The 18725-nt window shown below is 40.5% G+C and overlaps 1 protein-coding gene across 4 annotated transcripts in view; it reads left to right on the top strand.

The window, feature by feature from the left end:
• The window catches only part of OCA2 (OCA2 melanosomal transmembrane protein), a 455591-nt gene that overhangs the window by 241340 nt on the left and 195526 nt on the right, over positions 1 to 18725 (top strand). For 3 of the 4 annotated variants that reach the window (XM_059180248.1, XM_059180246.1, XM_059180245.1), the window contains 2 exons: positions 9666 to 9759; positions 17538 to 17631. In XM_059180248.1, the coding sequence (XP_059036231.1) occupies positions 9666 to 9759; positions 17538 to 17631 (188 nt within the window). Of the gene's footprint in view, positions 1 to 9665; positions 9760 to 17537; positions 17632 to 17916; positions 18229 to 18725 lie in introns of those variants that run through there. The other variant, XM_059180247.1, reaches the window with a different exon arrangement.

The following is an 18725-nucleotide window of genomic DNA, read 5'->3' as shown; positions in this document are numbered from 1 at the left end:
TCTGGCTTCAGGGATGGTTTATGTCAAAGTATTTAAAATTTTTTTTTACCTGCAAATGGACCATATATATATATTTTTAAAGATTTTATTTATTTGACAGACAGCGATCACAAGTAGTCAGAGAGGCAGGCAGAGAGAGAGTGGGAAGAAGGCTCCCTGTTGAGCAGTGAGCCTGATGTGGGGCTCGGTCCAAGGACTCAGGGATCATGACCTGAGGTGAAGGCGGAAGCTTTAACTCACTGAGCCACCCAGGTGCCCCTGGACCATATATTCTTATCTCTCTTTTTTCTTTTGCGATAATTGCACAGCTCTGTGAATATATTAAAAACAATAAATTGTAAATTTTTAAATTTTTAAAAATTATTTATTGATTTATTTATCAACATATAATGTATTATTTGCTTCAGGAGTATAGGTCTGTGAATTATCAGTCTTAACACAATTCACAGCATTCACCATAGCACATACTCTCCCCAATGTCCATAACACAGCCACCCTATACCTCCCCCCACCCCCCAAAAATGCTCAGTTTGTTTAGAGATTAAGAGTTTCTTATGATTTCTCCCTCCCCAGAGAGGGGAGGTATAGGTGTTTCATTTTTTGCTCCCTAACCCCCATGACCTTCCTCTCAAATTCCTCATATCAGGGAGATCATATCACTTAGCATAATACCCTCTGTTCTACCCATGTTGTAGTAAATGGCAAGATTTAGGGTTTTTTTTTTATGGCCTCATAGTATTCCATTGTGTGTGTGTATATATATATATATATATACACACACTCACACACACACACACACACATACCATCTCTTCTTTTTTTAAATTTTTGTTTTTTTAAATTTCTTTTTAGTGTTCCAGAATTAATTGTTTATGCACCACACCCAGTGCTCCATGCAATACATGCCCTCCTTAACACCCACCACCAGGCTCACCCATCCCCTCACCCCCATCTCCTCCAAAACCCTCAGTTTGTTTCTCAGAGTCCACAGTCTTTCATGGTTTGTCTCCCCCTCCAATTTTCCCCAACTCACTTCTCTCCATCTCCCCATGTCCTCTGTGTTATTCCTTATGCTCCACAAAATAAGAAAAAACATATGACAATTGACTCTCTCTGTTTGACTTATTTCACTCAGCATAATCTCTTCCAGTTCCATCCATCTGGATACAAAAGTTGGGTATTCATCTTTTCTGATGGAAGCACAATACTCAATTGTTTATATGAGCCATATCTTCTTTATCCATTCATCTGTTGAAGAGCATCTTGGTTCTTTCCACAGTTTGGTGACCGTGGCCATTGCTGCTATGAACATTGAGGTACAGATGGCCCTTCTTTTCACTACATCTGTATCTTTGGGATAAATACCCAGGAGTGCAATGGCAGGGTCATAGGGAAGCTCTATTTTTAATTTCTTGAGGATTTTCCACACTGTTTTCCAAAGTGGCTGCCCCAACTTACATTCCCACCAACAGTGTAAAAGGGTTCCCCTTTCTCCACATTCTCTGCAACACTTGTTGTTTACTGTCTTGTTAATTTTGGCCATTCTAACTGGTGTAAGCTGATATCTCAATGTAGTTTTGATTTTAATCTCCCTGATGGCTAGTGATGATGAATATTTTTTTTTCATCATAGCCATTTGTATGTCTTCATTGGAGAAGTGTCTGTTCATGTCTTCTGCCCATTTTTTTTTTTTTTTTTATTTTTTTTTTTTTATTTTTTATAAACATATATTTTTTATATACATATATTTTTATCCCCAGGTCTGTGAATCACCAGGTTTACACACTTCACAGCACTCACCAAATCACATACCCTCCCCAATGTCCATAATCCCACCCCCTTCTCCCCAACCCCCTCCCCCCGGCAACCCTCAGTTTGTTTTGTGAGATTAAGAGTCACTTATGGTTTGTCTCCCTCCCAATCCCATCTTGTTTCATTTATTCTTCTACGCACTTAAGCTTCTGCCCATTTTTTTGATGTGATTATCTGTTTTTGTGTGTGTTGAGTTTGAAGAGTTCTTTCTAGATATTGGATATCAGCCCTTTGTCTGTAGTGTCATTTGTGAATATCTTCTCCCATTCCATGGGTTGCCTCTTTTTTTTGTTGACTGTTTTCTTTGTTGTGCAGAAGCTTTTGATCTTGATGAACTCCCAAAAGTTCATTTTCATTTTTGTTTCCTTTGCCTTTGGAGACATATCTTGAAAGAACTTGCTATGGCCAATGTTAAAGAGGTTACTGTCTATGTTCTCCTCTAGGATTCTGATGGATTCCTGCCTCACACTGAGGTCTTTTATCCATTTTGAGTTTATGTTTATGTATGGTATAAGAGAATGGTTGAGTTTCATTCTTCTACATATAACTGTCCAATTTTGTCAGCACCATTTATTGAAGAGACTGGCTTTTTTTCCACTGTATATTTTTTCCTTTTTTTCAAAGATTATTTGATGATAGAGGTGAGGGTCCATATCTGGGCTCTCTACTCTTTTCCACTGGACTATGTGTCTGTGTTTATGCCAGTACCATACTGTGTTGGTGATCACAGCTTTGTAGTAAAACTTGAAATCAGGCAACGTGATGCTGCCAGTTTTGTTTTTCTTTTTCAACATTCCCTTAGCAACTTGGGGTCTCTCCTGATTCCATGCAAATTTTAGGATTGTTTGCTCCAGCTCTTTGAAAAATACTGGTGGAGTTTTGATTGGAATGGCATTACAAGTATAGATTGCTCTAGGCAGTAGAGATATTTTAACAATGTTTATTCTTCCAATCCATGAGCATGGAATGGTCTTCCATCTTTTTGTGCCTTCTTCAATTTCTTTCATGAGTGTTCTGTAGTTCTTCAAGTACAGGAACTTTGGTTAGGTTTATTCCCAGGTATCTTATGGTTCTTGTTGCTATATTAAATGGAATCGATTCTCTAATTTCCCTTTCTGTATTTTCATTGTTAGTGTATAAGAAAGCCACTGACTTCTGTACACTGACTTTGTATTCTGCCACATTACTGAATTGCTGTATGAGTTCTATTTAGTTTGGGGGTGGAGTCTTTTGGGTTTTCCATATAAAGTATCATGCCATCTGCGAAGAGAGAGAGTTTGACTTCTTCATTGCCAATTTGGATACTTTTTATTTCTCTTTGTTGTCTGATTGCTGTTGCTAGGACTTCTAATACTATGTTGAACAAGACTGGTGAGAGTGGGCATCCTTGTCATGTTCCAGATCTCAAAGGGAAGGCTGCGAGCTTTTTCCCATTGAGAATGATATTCTCTGTGGGTTTTTCATAGATAGATTTTATCAAATTCAGGAATGTTCCCTCTATCCCTATACTTTGAAGCATTTTAATCAGGAACAGATGCTGGATTTTGTCAAATGCTTTTTCTGCATCAATTGAGAGCACCATGTGGTTCTTATCTTTTCTCTTACTGATTTTTTTCTATCACATTGATTGATTTATGAATATTGAAACATCCTTGAAGCCCAGGGATGAATCCCACCTGGTCATGATGGATAATCTTTTTAATGTACTGTTGGATAATATAACTAGGACCTTGTTGAGAATCTTAGCATCTGTATTCATCAGGGATATTGTTCTGAAATTCTCCTTTTTGCTGGGGTCTTTGCCTGGCTTGGGGATTAGAGTAATGCTGGCTTCATAAAGAGAGTCTGGAAGTTTTCTTTCTGCTTTGATTTTTTGAACGAGCTTCAGGAGAACAGGTGTTATTTCTTCTTTGAAAGTTTGGTTGAATTCCCCAGGGAATCCATCAGGTCGTGGGCTCTTTTTTGGGGGGAGTTTTGTGATCGCTGCTTCAATCTTGTTACTCGGTATTGGTCTATTCAGGTTGTCAATTTCTTTCTGGCTCAATTTTGGAAGTTTATAGTTTTCCAGGAATGCATCCATTTCTTCTATGTTGCTTAACTTATTGGCATATAACTGTTGGTAATAATTTCTGATGATTGTTTCTACCTGTTGTTAGTTGTGATCTCTCCCTTTTCATTCATAATTTTATGAATCTGGGCCTTCTCTCTTTTCTTTTGGATTAGTTTGACCAACTTTTCTTTTGGATTAGTTTATTGATCTTATTGATTTTTTTTCAAAAAGCCAGTTTCATTGATGCATTCTACTGTATCTCTAGTTTCTATCTCATTGATCTCTTCTCTAATCTTGATTGTTTCCCTTCTTATGTGTGGAGTTGGCTTAATTTGTTGTTGATTCTCCAGTTCTTTAAGGTGTAGAGACAGCTGGTGTATTCTGGATTTTCCCGTTTTTTGAGGGAGGTTTGGATGGCTATGTATTTCCTCCTTAGGACCGCCTTTGCTGTATCCCATAGGTTTTGGACAAAAGCGTCTTCATTCTCATTGCTTTCCATGAATTGTTGACGTTCTTCTTTGATTTCCTGGTTGATCCAAGCATTCTTAAGCTTCCAGGTGTTTGAATTCCTTCCAAACTTTTCCTTGTGATTGAGCTCCAGTTTCAATGCATTGTGATCTGAGAACATGCAGGGAATAATCTCAATCTTTTTGTATCTGTTGAACCCTGATTTGTGACACAGTATGTGGTCTGTTCTGGAGTAGGTTCCAGGTGCACTCAAGAAGAATGAATATTCTGTTCTTTTAGGGTGAAATGTTCTGTATATATCTATGAGGTCCATCTGGTCCAATGTGTCATTCAATGCCCCTGTTTCTTTATGATTTTCTGCTTGAATGATCTATTACTGAGAGAGTCGGGTTAAGATCTCCTAGTATTAATGTATTCATATCAATATGACTCTTTATCTTGACTAACAGTTTTCTTATGTAGTTGGCTGCTCCCATATTGGGGTCATAATATTTGCATATGTTAGATCTTCTTGATGGATAGGCCCTTTAAGAATGATGTAGTGCATCCTTCTGTATCTCTGACTATAGTCTTTAGTTTAAAATCTAATTTATTTGATATGAGAATTACTATCCCAGCCTTCTTTTGAGACCCATTGGCATGAAAGATGCTTCTCCATCCTTTACTTTCAGTATCCTTAGGTTCAAAATGGGTCTGTTGTAGACAACATATGGATGGGTTCTGTCGTTCTACTCAGTCTGCAGCCCTGTGCCATTTTATGGTAGTGTTTAGGCCATTCACATTGAGAGTGATTATTGAGAGATTTTTTTTTTTTAATTGACATAGTGTTAGCTGTGAAGTTCTTGTTTGTATAGATTGGCTCCATAAATTTCTGTTCTGGGACACTCTTGGGTTTTTTCCTCATTTATAGAACACCCCCTTAATATTTCTTATAGTGCTGGGTTGGTGCTCACATATTCTTTTATACCTTGCTGGTCTTGGAAGCTCTAAATCTCTCCATCCATTTTGAATGTTAGTCTTGCTGGATAAAGTATTCTTGGCCAAATTATCCATTCATCTGTTGATACACAGCTAGATTCTTTCCATAGTTTGGCTATTGTGGACATTGCTGCTATAAACATTTGAGTGCATGTGCCCCTTTGGATCACTACATTTGTATCTTTAGGGTAAATACCCAGTAGTGCTATGGCTGGGTTATAGGGTAGTTCTATTTTCAACTTTCTGAGGAACCTCCATACTGTTTTCCAGAGTGGCTGCACCAGCATGTATGCCTAGCTGGTTCAGTATGGAGCTATGAGACTTTACCTCTTTTTTATGTTTTTAAATTTGTTGTTCTTGTTTTTCTTTTGTTGAGAACTGGGCATTTTGGGTGTTATTTCAATGTTGTTGTGTCTTGAAGAATAGGGAGGCCTGAGGAGAGGGAGAGAGTTGGGGGATAGCTGGTCAGTAGAGCTGTCAGAACACCCATAACATTTATGAATTAATTGTGCCATTTTATTTGAATGAAGTTCATGGTGCTCCATAGCAATTAATAGTAACATCAAAGATCACTGATCACAGATCACCATAACAAAAATAACAATAACGAGGGATGCCTGGGTGGCTCAATCATTACGTGTCTGCTCTTGGCTCAGATCATAATCCCATGGTCCTGGGATTGAACCCCACATCCGGTTCGCTGCTCAGTGGGAAGCCTGCTTTTCCCTCTCCCACTCCCCCTGCTTGTGTTCTGTCTCTTGTTATCTCTCTCTACATCAAATAAAAAATAAATTAACAATAATGAAAAAGTTTGAAATATTGTGAAAACTACCAAACTGTGACACAGAGACCCAAAGTGAGCAAATGTTGTTGGAGAAATGGCTTGCCAATTGGCTTGCTCCATGCAAGGTTTCCACAGACCTTCAATTTATAAAAAATGCAGTTATCTGTGAGGAACCATAAAAAAAAGTGTGATAAAGAAGGTATGCTTGTATTGTTTTGAGTTGAATTGCATCTTCCCAAAAGATAGGTTAAAGTCCTAATCCCAGGTTCCTGAGACTGTGACCTTATTTGGAAAAATGGTCTTTATAGAGATCATTAAATTAAAATTAGTTCATTAGGATAGGCCCTAATCTTATATGACTCGTATCCTTATAAAAAGGGGGAGTTTGGATGCAAAAGCAGGCATGCAAAGAAGGAAGAACATATGAAGACACATAAGGTGAAGTTAACTATGTCACTGGAGTGAGACCCCTATAAGCAAGGATTGGTGGCAACCATCAGAAATTAGGAGAGGCAGCAAGAATCTTCCCCTAGAGTTCAGGGAAAGTATGGTTCTACTAACAGGATTTCAGACTTCTAGTGTTTATAACTGCAAGATAGTGTATTTCTCTTGTTTCAAGCTACTTTGTTTTGGCAGCCCTAGGAAATTTAGACTGTTACTTTACAGTTGTTCTCTTCAATAATTGTTTGTGTAGAGAGGTGGATTTCTAAAGACTCCTACTCTATCATCTTCTATGACATCTTTATTTATTATTTAATTTTTCTCTCTCTCTCTGCTTACTCTAATGTAAGCTCTATGAGGGCAGGGAATTTTGTCTTTAATAAGAGATGCTATGTGGACATAACAATAACAGACAAATTGGTCATTTATGAATAATTATTGAGTGCTTTAAGACAAAGAAACATGGACAAAGTAATATGGTTCCACCCTGGTGAAGTGAGGTGTGTGTTAAATGTGACTATGGAAGTACGTTCTGGGCATAATGTGATATAAAACCTCAGCCACTTTGGGAAAGTCACGGAAGGTTCCAGAGGACAGATGTCCAATATTATGTGACGTTGCACTTTGTTTGCTCCTCCAGAGAGTCAAAACTTCAAGTTTGAAACTGCCTTTGTGACAGCATTTGGGTTCATTATGAGAAAACAGAAGCTAAGATTGGAACCTGCCATGAGAACTGCTCAGGGGTTCTTGGGCAAGGAGTTTCTATTTCTGTATCAGATAGATTTCCTAGGATGTTTTCTTTTCCATTTCAGTTTTGGGTCTACCAAAAATGAAAAAGGAGCTTTCCGAAATGCTCCTTATGACCCAACAAATAGTAAGAGCTCATTCTTAGACCTTACAAGGCCACCCTGGATAACTGTATGCAGGGCTGGCAGAGCAACCTATGCAGTAGGAGTGTGTGCAGTAGGTACATAGGACTGCTGGTTGGCTGCAGCCTACTGGTCAGTCTCTTCTGGGGCTGTTGGGGCCCCCTCAACACATCCTTCCTCTGGGTACCCCATAAGGTAGCAGTATTTCCTAGGGCATACTCTTATCGTGACTTAACCTAAAGCTCCATGGAGGCTTGCAGTAACAGGGGTGCTTCTTTCTAGTCAACCTACCTTTCATTGGTTCAAGCAGGTCACTGGCCAAGTCCATTGTCAGTGGGATGGGGGAGTGGATATTTTTGCCTCACTGGGAAATATTGCAGAGGCATTCATGTGAAGTACTATTGTAGGGATAAAGAACTAGGGAGTGAAACTGACCTGCTCTCCAGAAAAGCATGGTTCTGCTGCCCCCCTGATTCTCTACAGCAAATGAAATCCCATGTCCCATATCTTCACATTGGTTTCAGCTTTCTGCTTGTGACTTTGGGAAATCCTTTCTGAACAGGTTACCATTGGAGCTCCCCTCATCCTGCTCTTTAGAGATGTTCACACAAGGAAACTTCCCTGAGGCAGCTGATTCAAGGTTCCCTCCTTAACATCTTGTGGGCTGAGGTACCTAGCAGTGACAATATAGACCAACATTCCCCCCAAGCCAGCTGAAAGTAGACCTCATAGCTACATCCTCCCTCTGGCTACATTCTTTACATCAGCAACATGATTCACAAGGGGACATGCTTTTGGAACACAAATTTGTTATAAAACGTTGCAAGTGCTACATGTTTCTTTGATAACAATAATGTAAAATTCATCTCTGTCAAAAAGGTACACTGGATGCTGGCATGGACTGTGTTCAGGTTCCAATTTGGTCACTTATAAGATATGTATCTTTCTATGCCAGATTTCCTCATATATTGATTGAAGGAATAAGAAATACACCTGAGGGATGTCTGAGGATTAAATAAAATGATAAATGCATAGAGTTAGTATAGGACTTAGTCCACTACAGGGCTAAGAAATGCTAGTTAGGGGATGCCTGGGTGACTCAGTCAGTTAAGCAGCTGCCTTCGACTCAGGTCATGATCTCAGTGTGCTGGGATCGAGTCCCACATCAGGCTCCTTGCTTGGCAGGGAGCCTGCTTCTCCCTCTGCCTCTGCCTGCCATTCGTCTGCCTGTGCGCTCTCTCTCTCTCTGACAAATAAATAAATAAAATCTTTAACAACACAAAACAAACAAAAAATCTTCAAAAGAAAAAAAGAAAGAAAGAAACACTAGTTAGATGGTTATGGTTATGGTCTTAGCCATTGTAAGATATCCTACAGGACTTTACCCCACTTAAGATCCAAAACCATAGTCAGGGCAGTTGAGCCAAAAAAAGACCATTTAGTTGGTCATATGGCTGGAAACAAAAACATACCAGTGGGCGCAAACTCTAGGTTTTGTGGATTCTGAAGTTTACTTTGGTTTCCTATTGAACATCCTATGCTTCTTTTTTTTTTTTTTTTTAAATTTTTATTTCTTTTCAGTGTAACAGTATTCATTGTTTTTGCACCACACCCAGTATCTGTGCCCTCTCTAATACCCACCACCTGGTTCCCCCAACCTTCCACCCCCTGCCCCTTCAAAACCCTTGGATTGTTTTTCAGAGTCCATAGTCTCTCATGGTTCATCTCCCCTTCCAATTTCCCTCAACTTCCTTCTCCTCTCCATCTCCCCTTGTCCTCCATTTTATTTGTTAGGCTCCACAAATAAGTGAAACCATATGATAATTGACTCTCTCTGCTTGACTTATTTCATTCAGCATAATCACGTATTCAACATAGTATTAGAAGTCCTAGCAGCAGTAATCAGACAACAAAGAGAAATAAAAGGTATCCGAATTGGCAATGAAGAAGTCAAACTCTCTTTCTTCGCAGATGATATGATTCTTTATATGGAAAACCCAAAAGTCTCCACCCCCGAACTACTGGAACTCATAAAACAATTCAGCAACGTGGCAGGATACAAAGTCAATGTACAGAAATCAGTGACTTTCTTATACACTAACAATGAAAATACAGAAAGGGAAATTAGAGAATCGATTCTGTTTACGTCCTATGTTTCTTATGGTTTACTGAAGGAGTGCTTTGGATCTTGCAAATCAGTCAGAGTACAGGAAGCTCCTCTGGGTTTCCATCGATGTGATTTTAGTGTTTTTTTTCCACTACAGATTCCTGTGCTCCTGAGCCTTAGCCAAGACCCCGAGGTCAGCCTGCCTGCACCACCACTCATGTATGCCTTGGCCCTTGGTGCCTGCTTAGGAGGTAAGGGGGTGCTGATGTATGCAGGGAAGGGGCCCCAAAGTGATGGTTTATACATGCCTAATTGAAAATTAAGGAGAGTTTGGATGATTTCCCGAGTAGAAACTCACCTTCAGCTTTGACTAAAGCAGATCTAGTGAAGTGAAGCCTGTGACTTTACACCCTCCGCAGAATTTCCCCAGAAATTCCAAACTGCAACCTGAGGATGATCATTACTGACATCTCAAAGTGAATATGCTCCCACACCGTGCCCACACAGATGTGGCTTATGTTTAGAAACAGATTTTGAATCAGAAGACATCCTCAGTTGCAGTTTCTTATTCCCTCCCATAAGGGGTTGCAAGTGCTGAACTAGAGGCTCTAACTTAAGAGTAAGAAGAAAGATTTAAGATAAAAGGTTTTTCTTTTTTGGAGAGGGATACTGTCCTTTAGAGAATTTGAGAAGTGAATTAGTGAAAGTGTCAGGAGAGACTAACCTCTGGTGAGCAAACAGAAGGGTTTTGATAATCTTTTGAGGGAGCCGTGTTAGAGTTAAGAGTCTTTCTCATATTTAGGAGGCCTAATCACCTTTGGGAACACAAGAGGATTTTGGAGAATCTTAGATAAACATACTAGATACACTTTAAGTTGTTATTCTTAAATCTAGACATGTTTAGATAATCCAGCTTGCTTTGTTATTTGATCCCTATAAATCAATAACTTTCTGTTTAGTTTATCTCTTTGTTTATAAAGGGGGATTACTGTTATTCAGTGAAGTTGCAATGATTTCTGGAGGCAGCTAATTCACCTCATTCAGCATTTGAGACCTCAAGTTCTTCTGAGACTATAGACCTGTTAAAATAGCCCCCATTTATGCATTAGCCCCCTGGAAAAGTGTTCATAGCTACATTTAACACTATTGATAGAATCCAGGGGCACCTGAAATGTGCTCTCTGTGTGTGGAATTTTGCTCATTAAACCTCACTGAGCATCTGCTATAACTTGACATTGTGCTTTTGAGAAGGGAGACAATCACCTAAGCTAAGGTTACGCCTTAAACAGATATGTCCTCTCAAGATGGAATGCAGAGAGTGCTTAGGGAGCACCAGAGACAGACTCTAGTCTAGTCTAGTTCCCTCTAGGGAAAGTCTGAGAAGGTCCTCCAGAGAGGAAACTTTTGAGCTTGGTCTCAAAGGGTGAGAAACCTCTTTGGCTAGTGCTGATTCCCCAGGTTACAGACTGTATGATTCTATATATATGATATTCTTGAAGTGATACAGTTGTAGAAATGTAGACTAGATTAGTGGTTAGTGGGGGTTAAGTACAGGACAAGGTGGAAGGAAGATTGTCTTGCTATTATAAAAGGACAATAGGAGGGATCATTTTGGTGATGAAAATGTTGTTTATTTATCAAAGTCAGTATTCCAACTGTGATGTAGTTGTATAGTCTTGAATTATATTATCTTTGAAGGAACCTGGTAAATGGTACATGGAATATCCTCATATTATTCCTTACAGCTTCATGTAAATGTATAGTTTCTGCACAATAAAACTTCAGTTACAATAATAGAAAAAGAAAAAGTCAGAGGGAAGAATTTTCTTATTGATTAAATCCACAATTACTAAATAATTGCTGAACTAAAGTAAATATAGATAGAGGGGCTCAATGAAAAATAAAGTCAAGGAAATATTCCAGAATCTAGAGGTATAAGTCAAAGAATAAATTATAGAAGAAAAATAATAAACACAAAAGTTCAATATGGGAAATCCAACACTGGACTCCAAGAAAATAAATCTCAGGAAGCACAGAACAAAATGAAGGAAGGAATTTATCTAAAAAAAAAAAAAAATTAGGAGCGGATATTCCAGAACAAAAGCAGCACACGAGTGCTATACCTAATGCCATCTTTCTGAAATTTTAGAACTCTATAGAGGCTTAGAAGCTTGCCCAATTGTCATACAATAGTAAATCTCAAAACTGGGCATCTAGCAGTTCAGCTCCAAAGTTTGTTTTCCTAAGCTCTCTTTGTGTTGAAAATAGGTAATTAGAAATACCAGGTTCAGGAAAAAAATGGTACAAAAATATTAGTGTTCAAATTTGAAGCAAGTTAAAATGAGACATGATCTTAAGCAAATGATAGACCATAAGAAATGAGACTTCATTGGGCCTTGGTCCTGGTTGATGTCTTGGCCCTACAGGGGTGGTATTTACATAGTCTTGGATGATGTGACTATTACTGACTGTTTTTCTCAGTTGGAACAAACCTATTTCCAACCCAGCTACTTGTAAAACATATTACGGTTGTTAATTTCCTTGACAATCAAGCTTTTAAAATTTTATTTGGAGGTCTTTAGAACTCAAATTTAGCATTCCTTCCATTCTACCTGCTGATATACTTTTATTTCCAAAGTGTGCATTGGACCTGCTCTCTGGCTAACCCAAAACCGCTCCCAATCTCTTCTCTTTTGTGTCCCTCTACTATAATAGTTGTTCTGGTAACTGGTCTATACAGTTGCATTTTGCTGACCAATAAGACATGAGGGAAACCTGTTTGGGAGTCTCCTCACATGGGTTTTGGCCTTCTGACAAAAATGTATTGGTACCAGTTCTTTTCCATGCTTCTTACCTTAGATGTGACCATGAAACCATCTGTGATGGGAGAGAGAGGACAAGAGAATTGTGAAGATCCGCCTCTGAAATTACTTATGAGACAATGACCTGATGCTTGGCAGCCTTCTGCCTCCAGGCTTCCTGTTACATGGGAGGAGATTTATTTTCCTTTGTGTGTGAAGCACTGTTATCCAGGTTTTCTATTACCTATAGCTGAAAACATTCTTAAAAGAATCAGCCATCCAAAAGAATGAAATCTTGCCATTTGCAACTATGTGGATGGAACTAGAGGGTATTATACTAAGCTAAATCAGTCAGTCAGAGAAAGACAAATACCACATGATTTCACTCATATGTGGAGTTTAAGAAACAAAGTAAAAGAACATAGGGAAAAAGGAAAATAAAATAAGATGAAAACAGAGAGGAAGGCAAAACACTAGAGATGTTGAACTCTAGGAAACAAACTGACAGTTGCTGGAGCGGAGGTGAGTAGGGAAATGGGGTAAATGGATGATGGGCATCAAGGAGGGCATTTGATGTAATGACCACTGGGTTTTAATATGCAACTGATGAATCACTAAATTCTATCCCCAAAACTAATAATATGCTATATGTTACCTAAATTGAATTTAATTTTTTAAGTTAATTTTATTTTTTCAGTGTTCCAAGATTCATTGTTTATGCACCACACCCAGTGCTGCATGCAATAGGTGCCCTCCCTACTACCCACCACCAGGCTCACCCATCCCCCCCACCCTCCTTCCCTCCAAAACCCTCAGTTTGTTTCTCAGAGTCCACAGTCTCTCATGGTTCATCTCCCGCTCTGCTTTCCCCCAATTCACTTTTCCTTTCCTTCTCATAATGTCCTCTGTGTTATTCCTTATGCTCCACAAGTAAATGAAACCATATGATAATTGACTTTCTCTGCTTGACTTATTTCACTCAGCATAGTTGAATTTAAATAAGGAATTAAAAAAAAAGAAACTGGTCAGTGAAACTTAATAAGTTAATGTAACACCTCCCAGGTTATGAGGCATTTAGGAGGTCAAATCACTTCATGCAAAGAAGTGACTGAAAGGCAAGTCTAGAGAAGGAGGTCAGGCTGTGAGGACATATCCCCGGGGTAGAAAAAGCTTTTGAGGAATAGCGATTGTGCCATCTGTGCTATATTCCTGAAAAGGTGGCTAGGAGCCTGATGTACAAAAACTGAACAACTGCCTTACATGGGAGCAGTTAGCACAGCCCTTGCTCATTTCTCTGCCACATCTTCTCTCTAAGGAAGAGCTTGAATCATGTGGCTCCTCCCTTTACCCCTTTCTCCCCACCCAGCCGCCCTCATAATGCCCGCATTGTCACGCAGCCAGAGGACCAAGCTGCTACACCTTCCCTTGGATCCTTGAGAATCTCCCCATTCCATTCCCTGAATCTAGAAGCACTCTGGAACAAATTTACCTACCAAGCCAGTGCACTCTGGCAACATGAGGTGGGAAATGGAAAGGACCTTCCATTTTTTGGCAAGTGGTCTATTAAGGAATTCATACCAACTGTACTATGACAAGATATTATTGATCCAGACAATGCCATTTTAACTGGAAAGAAGGGGGTATTTTTTTCAATCATTAATCCCTAACAGGAGAGAATAAAATGTTGCTTTTTAGTTTAGGGCTCACACAAGTTGCTGAATGTGACCCTGGGCCATCTGTTAAGCTCCATGTTGTCCAGAAGCAGAGCTCTCCATGTCAAGTCATGGAGTAGCATTGTTTGGGGGTGGCAGGGCAGACACCACCCAGACACTGAGGGTCCTGGTCTGCAAAGGAGGCTGGTGGGGCAGGATTATCTGAGGATCCTCGGCTTTGGCAGACTTTGGGAAACAATTGTAGGGCCTGATGGCTTACCAGGGTATGGAATTTCATTGACAGGTTTTCTCACCCAGAGCAGGAGCCAGCAGGTTGGCTGGGTCAAGGGGTAGGTATGTTGGTATAACAGCACCAAGAGAAGACTGTCTGGAGTCATCATTGTTGTGGAATAACTTCAGATGCTCTGCATGACTGACAATAGAAGAGCCTTGGGCCTTTATCATGCAGATTGAATCTTGCTTTCTCTGATCCTCTTCTGGAGTCAAAACAGTTGGTTCTAGTCCTGGACTGATCACTTCCTAGCCCTGATATTTCAGCATGTTCCCTTTCTGTGCCTTAGTTTCTTCTTGGAGACACTGGGGACCTCAGGGGTCATGGTGAAGATGAGATGCCAAGTCTTTAGAATGCTTCTGACACTGAAGAGACACTGAGTAGAAATCTGGTTTTGTCTTCCTCAAATCCTTCAGCAGAACTCATCCCATACTCAGACCTATATATGCCCCTATGTCTTGTTGAACCTGTTGTTTCTTCTCATTTTCTTGGTGCTTCCTAAATCTCTTCCTCCTTGGGGAAGCCCTACTACCTGGCCATGGCCTGATGACCCTAGCCCTCTGAACATTTCTCTTGGCCTCTCTGATCTCTCATGCCTGCTATGCATCTCCTGTCTCTCTAGGAAGAGATTCCCCATGAGCCCCCAGAAGGTATGAGCTGATCTGTCCACAGAGGTCAGCTTGCTGGGTAGAAAGGAGAGCTGCCTAAGGCTAGGAAGTTAGAAGAAGCTAATATAAATCAGGGAGGTAGGTTGAGACAGATGTCAGCGTTGAGATGAAAATATAGACTCAGTTCTCTGACCTCTGACAAGAGGTCTCAGAGTGGTCCTGGAATCCTGGAATCATCTACATGAGCTTTCTATCACTACCATAACACATAGACAAACTTTATTATCTCAGCTATGCCTCTACTTAGAGTCTCATGAGGCCAAGATCAAGATGTCCCCAGGCTGTGCTCCTTTCTGGTAGCTCTGGGATGGATCTGCTTCTGAGCTTACTCAGATTATTGCTAGGATCCAGGTGTCTGGAGTTCTAAGATTGGGTCCCCATCCTTTGTTGGCTGTCAGAGGGGCTGCCTTTAGCTCCTAAAGGCCTCTCTTATTCTGACACTTGGACCTAAATCCCAGAGTTAGCAACACTGTGGAGTTCTGCTCATGGTGGGAATACCTCCACTCCCCTCTGGGTTCTCTCCTAGGATCCCTCTGACCCTCTGGGATCTCTCTGACTTTCCCTACTCCATTTCCTCTACCACCCCCACTGGGTTCTCTCTGACCCTCCTGGGATCTGTCTGACTCTCTCTTTGAGGCTTCTCTTCTGTTTCTAACTGGGGAAAGTTTTCTGCTTTTAAGGGTTCATGTGATTCAATGGGTCTACCCAGAAAATCCAGTGTAATCCCTCTCTTTCAGGGTCCATAACTTAAATTACTTCTGCAAAGTCCCATTTGCCATACAGGGTAACAGGATGACATAAGCACAGCTTCTAAGGATTAAGGTGTGGACTTCTTGGCCGTGGCTGTTGGGAACATTGATCTGCCTCCCACATCATCTGGAGCAAGCTGGTATCACTTATAGTCTGTGTGTCTCATAATCAGCTTCCTCTATGACCACCCTAAAGTCTGTCCTTCACACAGTAGCCTGTCATGTCAGCCTGTCATGACCTACTCTCTCCTTGGTCATGGGCAAATCCTCCACTGCCCTTCCTGATTCTCTGGGTAGGGCCATATACTCTGAAGTGCACTGAGAAATAGTGGGACTGTCACAAAAATGGGACACCAGGAACACAGTGGCCACAAGCAGAGTGGATCAACCTCAGGGAGGCATTACTATCACAAGGTTTGGGATCAGTGGCTGCAGGGTGCTGGGGAGACTCTGGAAGATTTTACCGAGTTCTTAAGAACCAAAAGTCTCATAATTTTGATTCCTCAACTATATTTCACCCTTTAAACAAGCATATAAATGGATGCAGCATGCCGTTTCAAAGGTTTTCACTGAAAAACCCAGTCTAAGTCTTCTATGGATGAAAAGCGGAGAGAATAAGATGAAGCTTGAGCTTGCTTTCATGAGCCTTTGCACAAGCAGTCCAGGCTGCATGCCTGACAGGAGGTTGTGTTGCCTGCCATGTGTTTCAAGGAGAAGGTAAGGACCATGAAGAAGGAGGGGAGCAGAAGCATGTGTTCAGTGGAGTGTCATCTGCACTGATATCTTCTCTGCAAGGAGATCTCCTAGAAAATAGGCTGAGGTTGTATGCCTCCTCTAGGAGAGAACTTCAGAAGTCCACATTGCTCTGTACTTCTCTCCATGCTCAGTGCCCCCAGAAGACCCAGAGATAATATGATGCTGGGTGCTCAGAAAAGATAGCACACAAGGGCTCAGCTTATGCAGCCAGGACTTCACCCGAGGTCCTCCTCCTCCTGCTCTGTTATTTATGTTGTCTGATTTCAGAGAGACTTCTCCCTTGTGCCAACATGCAGTAAGAAGCTCCATATTTGTGTCTCATATCTCCCCATTCTTTAGGAAACAGAGAGTCTTTTCCTTAGTGGTTTATACACATATGTCAGAACTGAGTAAAACTGGGTGAGCCTGGGTCATATGCCTATTCCTGAACCCTGACATTTGTGGTTGGGAGTTAGAAGATGCTGATCAGTTTCATCAAGCAAATTCATCTTTCCCTGACTTAGTCAACATGTTGGGGGCTGGCCTTGGGCCATATCCCTTACCACAAGGTCTCACTAATATTTAAGCATGTACAGGTTATGATTTCCCACAGACCATGTACACTGTTAAAAAGGCTTTCACAGAATGGTATTTTATTATTGTCTTTGTTTGCATCCATCTTTCTATCCACAGTGTTTTCTGGTGAGTGTCCAGGCCTGAAGTCCTAAGAAAGTTGGTTCTTATCTGAGATCCCAATTCTACTGCTCTAAAAATACCTGTTCTCTCCTATGGTGGTTGGTCTGGCTTACATTTCCCTCTAAAATATAGGTGTCACCATGTGCCACAGTGATTTGCCAATTCTACTTAACATTTCTTCTTTTCTATTACATAGAGCAGTCATAGTCTTTTCTATAAATGAATTACAGAATTTACAAGCAGCAAACTTATTTTCTGGTTATCAGTTTTTTGTTTTCTGCAGATATTTGCAAAGCAATCACTTTGATAGTACCTATAAAGTAATCATCAAATCAAAAGCCTGTGAGATGATTGCATATTTCAGAACAAAAGAGAACAGAAGCCTACCACCGAGACAAACTGAGATTTTATTTTACTTTTAAAATTTTGATTCCAGGCAATGGGACACTGATTGGAGCATCAGCAAATGTTGTTTGTGCAGGAATTGCAGAGCAGCATGGATATGGATTCTCTTTCATGGAATTTTTCAGGTACTTTAAAACTTATTTTAAATTTGTCTGCTTAATCCCTAAACTCACTTAATTAGAAAAAAATAGCAAAGCAAAGTGTTAAGCAGGAGGAAAAGCATGAATTTAGCAATTAGACGTTAGTGTAGGTGAGTTTAGCTAAATAAATTAAAAATTTATTACTGGGATTAGCTTCATAACACAGAGCATGATTCAGATATTCTGAATAATTCAGATTGAGACTAGGGGTCAAGAAATAGTTTTAGGCTTGCTGGGTGTTTTATGTTGTTCTCTTGAAAATTCTAACAGAGATTTGTGACTTGACTATATATGACTGGGATGCTTAATGAGAGTCTGAAGACCTCCTACCAGACTGACCAATGAAAAAGCCTGCACTTGAAAGGACATGAGTGGGCACCTATCAGGAGGGCAGTACAGAGATGGAGTCCAGCATGGAGAAGAGTGGCCAGTGCTTGCTCCTGCAAAGGAGAAGCTGCTCCAAAGGAACAGGGCCCTTGTTGGGGTCCTGGCTCCCAGCATGCCTGTTTTCATGTGGCTCCATGGAGGCAGATGAATGGGCAGAATGAACATTGAGGGTCCCCATAAAACAGTGCTGCTAAAATAAACTGACATTCATTTGGTGTTGAACAAGATTTTCGTTAAAGTTCTTGGACTGTAAACTCACAGCTCATGTATGCACAGCAATGATTCTCAGAACCAGTCCTGCTTAAGATTGGAACAGCAGCTCTGCCTGAGAGGCAGAGTGACCTGCAGCCTGTGGAGGCTGTGACCTTGGGCTTTGGCAGGGCACTACTTGGCTGGGCTGAGCTTGGTAGAAAACCCCAACTGTCATACCCAGGTAAGAATCAACATCAGCCTCTACATATAACACTGAATTTTGGAAGACTTAAATACTGACCATTTGTGTTGTTCATGAGTGGCTAATAATTCTTGACAATTTTTAAAAAAAGATTATTTATTTATTTATTTAACAGAGATCACAAGCAGGGCAGAGAGAGAGAGGGAAGCAGGCTCCCTGCTGAGCAGAGAACCTGATGCAGGGCTCGATCCCAGGAGCCTGGGATCATGACCTGAGCCAAAGGCAGAGGCTTTAACCC

This window comes from Mustela lutreola, chromosome 7, assembly GCF_030435805.1.
Source record: "Mustela lutreola isolate mMusLut2 chromosome 7, mMusLut2.pri, whole genome shotgun sequence".
In the NCBI taxonomy this organism is placed as follows: domain Eukaryota; kingdom Metazoa; phylum Chordata; class Mammalia; order Carnivora; family Mustelidae; genus Mustela; species Mustela lutreola.
This window is presented reverse-complemented; position numbering and strand designations above follow the sequence as displayed.